At 44.2% G+C, this 9,783-nt stretch overlaps 1 protein-coding gene across 1 annotated transcript; it reads left to right on the top strand.

Annotated features, from left to right (window-relative positions):
• Nucleotides 1-998: 998 nt before the first annotated feature.
• LOC310944078 (mitogen-activated protein kinase kinase kinase 3-like) lies at nt 999-8,840 on the top strand (the record flags this gene model as incomplete). Its single annotated transcript, XM_083910911.1, has 8 exons — nt 999-1,098; nt 1,269-1,385; nt 1,616-1,730; nt 2,944-3,077; nt 3,413-3,486; nt 4,322-4,383; nt 7,183-7,254; nt 8,676-8,840. Coding segments are annotated over 8 exons (839 nt in total), but the record flags the coding sequence as incomplete, so codon positions are not given.
• Nucleotides 8,841-9,783: the final 943 nt, after the last annotated feature.

The raw sequence follows: 9,783 nt of genomic DNA, 5'->3' as shown, positions 1-9,783 counted from the left end.
CGATGCAGTCATGTCTGAGAGGATCTTTCCTTTTATTTTCTCAGGTTGTCTCTCTCTCTGTCAGTGTGTAAATGTCTCTGTGTATCTTTCACTCTGTCGCTCTTTGAAAGAGGAGGTGGAGGGGAGGGGGGGGGGGAAGACACACACATCCTGCTGCTTTTGCTGCCGCTCCAGAATTTTTTTTTTTTTTTTTTTTCCGCTTTCCTTTCAGGAAGTTTCCCATCTGCCTTTGTGCTGGCTTTAGTGGAGAGAGAGGCCCACTGGTGTTGAAACAGTGTCTGATGCACACACTGATTGGGAAGCACACTCATGCATGTCGATTTTCTATACAAACACACACATATTACACACACACAACGCACTACAAACACCCCGCTGATAAGCTCGGACCGGGACAGACGCACAGACCAGAGTGTGGACTCGCTCTCGTACACGTAGGCATACGTTTGATAAGGCCGCCGTCGTATACGCGCACACGGGGGGGGTTTATTTGGGTGCGTGATGTTTTCCCTTGGGCAGCACTTATTGTAGTTACTCTGCCCAGTTCAGAGTTGACCTGTCCATTTTTACCCTCACGTTGCCATGGAAACACTGTCATAACTTAGGCTCAGGAAGACATTTCTCAGAGTACATGCTTATGTTATCGAAACTAGTGCTGGGCACGTTAACGCTAATGGCGTCAACGTTAACGCATGACGACTGACGACTGCCCGGAAAAAGACACGCGTGACGTCATGTTTACGTGACTTCCCGAGTCTCTAAAGTAACGCTAAACTTTAAAAAACAGAGCCACACGTACGCAGTACATAGGAACACTGGTTATATGTAGCACTGCTCTTTTCCTTTAATAAACAGACCGCTCCAGTCTGACTGTATGGCATTAACGCAGCTAACGGCGCTAAAGGAGGTGGCTAAGTTTTGGGCCTTTTGTAAGTGGTCAAATTTTGCTGTTTAACACATATTAACTGAATTAAAAGTTGCCCTCGTCTCCCTCCCAGAATCATCCCGTTCCAGAGGCCGTTGAAGATCAAGGAGCTGCTGCAGAAGGTGACCGAGGCCTTTGGGCAGCAGATGGACATGTTCTTCATGGAGAAAGAGGTAAAAAAAAAAAAACACAACAAAATCATTTAAATCAGAATCAGGAGGTACAACAATAACAACAACATCCACTGTACGTCAGACATACGGCGATGCATTTGCTCGCCGGCATCGTTGGAACAATGGGTGATGAAAAGGTCGCACGCTGTATGTTTTCTTGTCCTTTTCAGTTGCTGCTGCCCCTGAAGACCCAGGAGGACCTGGACCAGGCGGTGCAGACGTTGGGCTCCAGCTCGGGGATTAACGGGCTGCTCAGGATACTGCTCAAGACTCCCAAGAACAACCACGTGAGTCCATCACGTAAAAGATGCGTATTTATCAAAACATGATGATGGTGACATCACTTGCTGTATGAAGTCATCTCCAAACTATGTTAATTGTATTCTCCACAGCTATTATCCAAACTTCCTCTACCAAGTAAAGAGGTAATGATGTAATGCGGTCATCGCTTCCTTTTCTGATCCACTTCTCTTCTTCTTCTTCCTATCTCGTGTTGTCTATACATATACATATATAGTACCTGCAGGTGAACAGCAGAGACAAACAGAGTGAGATGAGGTCTTCGCGGTCTCTGGGAGATTTGAAGGGCTCCCTGCTCAAGGGTTCGGAGCGGGTGCGCAAACACTCCACAGGTGAGTCAGCGGCGCATCGCAAGTGTTGTTGCGTCGTGTCATTTCTACACCGTTAGGAAAAGTCAGCGGATAAGACGTCAGTGTCCATTTACAGCCTTTGTCATAGGAATGGTTAATGGATTTTAAAATGCATTGATAGTTTAATGTGAAACCGCGAATGTAGACATAATTGGCTGATCGCCTGATACTGATACAGACAATACTGGTTTTCTGTTGTTACACAACTGGACTGTTTATTCCCACAGTCACAAAAACATGCAGATTTGGGGATTAGGCTGATTAGGACACTCTAAATTGACCGTAGGTGAGCGTGCACTTTGCGTTACGGGTTAGGGTTTAGGGTTAGCGTTAGCCTAACGCTAGTTATGTGACGGTTTGTGCTTTCGGAAAAAATTCCAACGTTTTTTTGACATTTTTGGCCTGTTTTTGCACAGGAAACATTGAGAAACTAAAAAAAAAATTGCGTTTTTTTATACTATAAAATCTGTTCTTCGTGTCACAACTGCAGCATTTGAGTTGTTTGAGTTGTAATTGTAAATAACAGCCAGAAATTGGACGTTATTCTGGGAAAAATTAGACAAAAGCAACTTAGTTACAGGACATTCTCTGGTCTTTTTATGGTGAAAATAAGCACATTTGATTCACCTCTTATTCGGAAACCACTGATACGACCTCTTTTCAGTGTAAATTTACAACCTCGCAACCAGTTAATCAACAAATAGTTGGTAATCTGTCCTAATCTGGCAGGCCAAGCTATTTATTGTGTAGAGTTCCCCTCTGCGTCAGCTGGAAGGCGGCGAAAAAGACAGACAGACAGACGTGAAGAGAGAGAGAGAGGTAACAGGAGAGTGTTCACCGTGGACGGTTGAGTGAAGATGTGATGTGAGCCCCCGGTGCCTCCATGACATATAGCGACAGGAAGGGAGGAGGAGAGGGTGAAATAAATTGATCCGTGAAGGAAGAATTTTAGCTTTCAATCAAAAAACATGTGATGTTTTGACAGCTCTTCCAAGTCTGAGTTAACATCCCTGCTGCACTTTTTCAATATTCCTGTCAGAAACCGTCTCCTGACTGTGTCAAGGACGACTTGTCAGTTTGTCACAGTCGCTTGAGTTTAGAGGTGGTGGCTGTGTGGTTTAGTTTTGTCCCCGTTTCACATTCGTCTCTGCACTCGTTCCTCACCTTATTATCTTTCTCTGCCACATCACACCAGGCTCCCTTCACACGGGTCGGACGTCGCCGCCGCCGGGCAGCGTCCCCGAGGAGCAGCAGCAGATCGCACGCCAGGGCTCTTACACGAGCATCCACAGCGAAGGGGAGTTCATCCCCGAGATCCTCGACCAGAACGTAAGAGACGAAACTTCAAAATGTGTCGCTTTTTTAAGACGACAGAGCAGAACTTTTTTTTGTAACTGGAACATCTGAAGTAATTTAACAAAATGTTGTTTCCTGTCATGTGAAATGGAAAAATACCACTCTATAAACCTAATAAATCATCTTTTATATGCAGGAAATAAACAGAAGTTGGACAAAAATGGACCTAATTTTAGCATTATCCTCAAATATGAAGTTTTAGTTCATATTTTAGCTTTATTGCGGTCACCGCGCGTGCACACCGTTATAATCTCTTCCTACACGTGATTGCATGCTGTGTGACACTTGTGTGTTATTAAATCCGTCAGATGCTGGATCCTTTTGGGAGCGCGGACAACTCGCTGTCAAACAGCTGTCAATCAATAGACCAAGCACTGGACAGGTGAGTTATAGCGTCTGTTAGCGCACACACACACACACACACATACATGTAGAAGCTCGTGTAGTAGAGCTGCCTTGACCCTTCTTCGACTGCCTTTGTGAGAAAAAAAAAAAAAAAGCAATCAGGTCACTTTGCTGTTGCCATAACGACAAAACTCTTATCTGGACGCCTGGATTCCTCTGTTATCATAAGACGTCGGAGAGACTGAGTGGGAGATGTGAAGGAAGGAGTGAGTGAGCGAGAACATGCAGGAAAGATTTGAGCCAGGAAACCGAGCCGTGGTGAAAGAGTGAGAGTGAAGTGGAAGAGCTGAGGAGTGAGAAGAATGAAAATGAATCCAGCGAGAGAGAGAGAGAGAGAGAGGGAGAGAAAAGGACGGAAGCAGCTCTACCTGCATGAGGCTTATCTGGACTCCAGGCTGCAGAACAATGGCAGGAAACCAGTGCATGGAACTTTTCCCCCTGCGCGCGGGCATGCGTGCCCTTATCCAGGGTCTCGTGGCCCCACGCCGCCCTGCTGCTCCACAGAGACGTCACTCTCTTGCCGGGTCGTAGGGGGCTGGGCTGGACACAGAAGGCCAGCCAGAGTGGGAAGTTAGGGAGGGGGAGGGAAGGGGAGGGAAGGGGAGGGGGGGTTTGTTGAATGTACAGTACATTTTTGGCACATTATAGCCCTGGCTGCCAATTCAGCAATTCGGCAGCTGATACCTCACTTTCAGTTTCTCATTGTTCACGCAGTAAGCTGTTAATTTCAGTTTAACTTTGTCTAATTCAGTGCCTCGTCTCCCCTCCTCCTCCTCCTCCTCCTCCTCCTCCTTGTTCTCTTGTCGTTTCAGCCCCCCTTTCACACAGAACAACCGTGACAACAATTACCTAAACCTCAACTATGAATACAAAGGTAAGAGGAGAGAAACCCACAGACGCTCTAAACATTTATTTATTTCACTTCAACTCAAACCTCTCGAATTTTCGTCATTGACGACGTTCTCTAGAGATTGTTCAGTGATTATTCAATGACTCTGCAGTTATGAGTTCATTTATTATCGTCTGTACATCTGTATCAGACGATAATCACCATGTCAACAATTATTTGGCAAGTAAGAACCGCCGTTAACGGCGTCGACGTTAAAGACTGACCGTAAAAAAGAGACGGGTTACGCCATGTTTACGAGCTGCGGCATTGGAGTCACCATTTACCTCCTTTAGCGCCATTAGCTGTGTTAGCTCCTTTAGCGCCGTTAGCTGTGTAATTTTCTTTAGTGCCGTTAGCTGTGTTGGCTCCTTTAGCACCGTTAGCTGCGTTAGCTCCTTTAGTGGCGTTAACTGTGTTAGCTCCTTTAGCACCGTTAGCTGTGCTAGCTCCTTTGGCGTCGTTAGCTGCTTTAGTGCCGTTAGCTGTTTTAGCTCCTATAGCTCCGTTAGCTGCATTAGCTCCTTTAGTGGCGTTAACTGTTGGCTCCTTTAGCACCGTTAGCTGTGTTAGCTCCTTTAGCGCCGTTAGCTGTGTTAGCTCCTTTAATGCCGTTAGCTGTGTTAGCTCCTTTAGCGCCATTAGTTGTGTTAGCACCGTTAGCTCCTTTAGCGCCAAAAGCTGTGTTAGGTCCTTTAGTGCCGTTAGCTGCATTAGCTCTTTTAGCGCCATTAGCTCCTTTAGCGCCATTAGCTGCGTTAGCTCCTTTAGCGCACCTACAGTGGAACTGGAGCTGTCTGTTTATCAAATCAGTCGTCATGGAAACGCGCCATGCGTAAATGTGCGTGAACGCTGACACCTCTATATTTGAGGCTGAAAGCATTCTAAAGCTGCTTTTGTTGTTGAATGGCAGTATTGAAGGTGATTTCCTAAAGTGAAAGGAGTGAGTTTATTTTGTTGAAGGTAATGTGATAGTGCGAACAGTTGAAAGACTATATTTAAAAAAAAAAAAAAAAAGAGTTCAGGCTTCTTTTGTGTTCCTGCCACAAAAGCAGAATAAATAAAGAACAAAAATCTCTGTTTTGGTATCAACCCAGAATTTTACAATCAGGAAATCAGTTGTATTTTTTTTTTTTTGCAATTTCAAGAGGAGATGATGTGATCGTGTGAAAACTTCTCTGGCTTTATCTCCATCCTATTTTGCCCTTTTGTCTCCCATCCAAGAATCCTCTCTTCCTCTGGCTCCTGCTTCTATTTCCCTCTCTTTTCATGATCGCTTCCCTGCTCCGTCCTCCTCCTCCTGCCCCTCATGCTCTCCCTCGTCCCCTGGGGTCCGTCCGTTTGTCCCTTTTCTTTCAGAACCGAGATCAAATAGAGCAGGATAACAGATAACGACCGCTCTAATCCACAGCAGCTCTCCCAATCTGTTCCTCCTTCTCCCTCTTGTGCTTCATCCCCGTGCTGTAAATGAAGTGCTACGCAGTCACGTGAGATCAGTGTGTCTGCAGCACGTGCACGCTGCTCTATACGCTCGCTCCTCTGTGTGGCCCTTTTCCTGCTGAGCTGCAGCATTTGTTTACCATTCCCTATGAGTAGATTTTTCCTCTCCATCCCACACTGCCAAACACAGAAAATAACTCCCGTCTCCATGGGATACGGCCACAAAAAAACAGCCGCGCGAGGGGAGGCAGTCATCTGACAGAACAGCTGTTTCCAATTGCAAGTGGCTCCGCTGCTCTCCATTCAGTGTGTATGTATGTGTGTTTCTGTTACCTCCTCAGGACCTCCTTTCTAATATAAACACAGACCTTTGATTAAGGTTCAGTTTAGGCATTAACTTGGTTTTGGTTAAGGTTAGGGTTGAGGTTTAAGTTGCAGTGCAGTGTCTTAACAAGAATAGCTACACAAACCTCAATGTGTGTGTGTGTACACATGTTTTAGTGACCTCTTCAGGACTTTTTCTGGTGTAAACACTGACCTTGTCTGGACCATTCGTCGTCTAGGAGACCAAAACTTGGATTAAAAGTTCAGTTTAGGCTTTAACTTGGTTTTGGTTAAGGTTAGGCATGAAGTTTTAGTTGCAGTGCAGTCACAGCCGCACAAACCTCAGTGTGTATGCATGTTTTTTTTGACCTCTTAAGGACTTTTTCTGGTATAAACATTGACCTTTTCAGGACTAGAAGTTCTTACCGAGACCAAAACTTGGTCCCCATGAGGCGGAACATCATTTATGAGTTGTTGGTGAAGATTAAAATTAAGATTTGAGTAGATTTACTGTTAGATTAAGGTTCAGTTTAGGGAGTAGTGATTAAGATGAAAATGGTGTTGTTTTGGTTAAGGGTTAGGGATCAGGTTTTCATCATTGCAGTGTCCTGACATGAATAGCAGCACAAACCTGTGTGTGTGTGTGTGTCTTGCCTGCGTCAGCACTGCTGCTCACCTGCCTTTACTTACTGCTCCACTGGGCTTTGAGAGCTAAGGCTAAGCTAGCGCACATGAGCTGTTTTCAGTCTCTCTTCACCCCCCCTCTCCCCCCCCTCCCTCCCCACCGAGCTCTGCTTTGATTTGACGCGCTGACACGAGCAAGAAGAGAGCAACACAGTCTCTGTCAGACGTGATAAGTCCACGCAGCCTCGCTCGCTGTGTGTTTGTCTCATCAGCAAACATCAACCCTGAATTTGGAAACGTGAATAATAAACGGACGAGCACTGTGTGTAAACTGTGAGGCGGCGCTGAGGCTTCACTTTATCCTCACTGACAGCTCTGCCTCTCTTGCTCCCTCTACAGGCCGACACGGGAAAGGAGGGACTTTCCCTCGCCAGTTCCAGTTGCCCAATCGCAGCAAGGATTACGGAGACCGTAAGGAAACGACAACAACAGCACTCTTTATTACACAGATTAAAACAGATATGTTACAGAGCGTCATGACGACAACAAAACAAACACACACACCACTTTATCAGATACATACAAGTTCCTCATGACTCTGACTGATCTATTTATTGTCATTATTTTAACTTTTTAATCCTCTTTCATTGTATTGTATTCTTAGTGTCTTGTCCTGTCTTATACTTTTTTTATTAGTATAAGTATTATTATTTATTATAGGTTTTTATATATTTATTTTATTGTTATTGATCCCAGAGGGTTAGGCTTGGAATTAATATATTATCGTCTGTACATCTGTATCAGACGATACTCACCTTGTCAACAATTATTTGGCAAGTAAGAACCACCGTTAACGGCGTCAACGTTAACGCAGGGCGCGTTTCAGTGACGACTGACTGTAAAAAAAAAAACTCTGAGCCACGGGATCAGAGTCCAGGCACCATTTACCAGTTAGCTCCATTAGCTCCTTTAGCGCCGTTAGCTGTGTTAGCTCCTTTTGCGCCAATAGTTGTGTTAGCTCCTTTAGCACCGTTAGCTGCTTTAGAACCGTTAGCTGCCTTAGCTCCTTTAGCGTCATTTGCTGTGTTAGCGCCGTTAGATGTGTTAGTGCCATAGCTGTGTTAGCTCCTTTAGCACCGTTAGCTGTGTTAGCTCCTTTAGTGCCGTTAGCTGTGTTAGCTCCTTTATTATTATTGATACCAGAATGCTTGTCTTACAGGGGCAAAACATAAAGTGAAACATAAAGTCAAAAAAAGTGATGTAAAACACTAGAGCTGCAACTAACGATTGATTAATCTGTCGATTAGTTTGGTCTGACGATGACAAATGGCGATGTTCTCGAAAGTCTCTTTTTATCCACAAACCAAAATGATTCAGTTTTAATTATTTCTTTGTTATGTGGAGCAAAGAAACTAAGAAAATATTCAGATTTAAGAAGCTAAAACAATCAGAAATCTTGTTTTAATCATGAAAAAAGCAAAATTAGCTAAATAGTTGACCATTAATTTAGCAATTGTTTCAGCTCTATAAAACACACGCACACAAAAAGAGAGGACAAATGTCATCTCACTGCTTCTGCGCTCTTGTGTAGATCCAGTACACAAAGTGCTGGCTTGCTGTTCCGTCAAAGGCAGCTGCTAGTAATTGCTTACTCAGAGGCTAACCTTGGCTAGCAGTGATTTACGTCTCCCTTGCGGTGAACCCGAACATGTATAAAAACACAGTTGCCCTGCTTCCTGTCTGAGGGGAAGCGGGGGGGACGCAGTGGCGAGAGAGAGCTGCTCTGCTCTCGTCTTTATGCCCTGACACCTGTACAGCCAGTTTGTGAAAACAACATTTTTACTCACAACATATCGACTCACTCGTGTTATGTGTGTGTGTGTGTTTTTTAGGTCGCAGGACGCTTCCCAGGAGCTTCATGCCTCAGGAGAACCTGTTCCAGCTGGTTCCGTCCAGTCGCACGCGCAGCTACATCGGCGACGGCGCGCTGCAGTACAGCGACATGCGCACGCTGGGCCGCAGCGTGGACAAAAGCTGCCAACTGGGTACGGCTAAGTGTGAGTAATCGTCTCAAATCGCTCGCGTGGTGAAGGAAATACACTGTTTAACTTACACTACCATTCTAAAGTTTGGGGTCACTTAGAAATGTCCTTATTTTTTGAAGGAAAAGCACTTTTTTTTCAATGAATTTAACATTAAATGAATCAGAAATACACTCTATACATTGTTAATGTGGTAAACGACTATTCTAGCTGTGAGCGTCTGGTTTTTAATGGAATGTATACATAGGTGTATAGAGGCCCATTTCCAGTGTCCAGGATGATTAGAAAACCCTTGATTTGGAATAAAAATCATTATTTTTAATCTTGACTATATTTTCTATTAATTTTGCGACTCTTTTGATGAATAAAAGTGTGACTTTTAATGGAAAACACAAGAAAATTGTATAGGTGACGCCAAACTTTTGAACGGTAGTGTACCTCCATCCTATATGAACACATAACAAGCTTTGAAAAACACATTTCCCTCCCCCCAAAAAACTCTCTACCTCTACGACCTCTGACGATAACTATTAGATCATATCTGATTAAACATCATTTTAAATTCATTTAAGTGGATTTATTTATACACAGAGATTCAACACTTTGGTTAAAAGGGAACATTTTGTTACACTGCTGTGTTTACATGTCTTAATTCTGAATCATTTTAGTTGATAAACCACAAAATCCTGTCAACATAATAGAGCAGGAGTCTGTGAGGGTGTTGTTGTGTTTCGTAAATTGCTTAAATCGGGGAAAAGTCAAACACATTTTTAAATGGGTCATGTCAGAGTGGATGCGGCCGAAAAACAGGGATCTGTAGTGAACAGTCGACGGCTGTCAAACACGTTTAAATTCTGCCATAGTCTGGAGAAAGTGGGATTATAGTAAGATTCCCCCTTTTATCATCCAGACTATGTCATGTAACAGGATCTCTGATCACACCAGTCCTTGTTTGGTG

Source organism: Microchirus variegatus (genome assembly GCF_963457635.1).
Source record: "Microchirus variegatus genome assembly, contig: SCAFFOLD_163, whole genome shotgun sequence".
Lineage (NCBI taxonomy): Eukaryota > Metazoa > Chordata > Actinopteri > Pleuronectiformes > Soleidae > Microchirus > Microchirus variegatus.
Note: the sequence above shows the minus strand (reverse complement) of the source record. Positions and strands in the feature narration are given on the sequence as shown.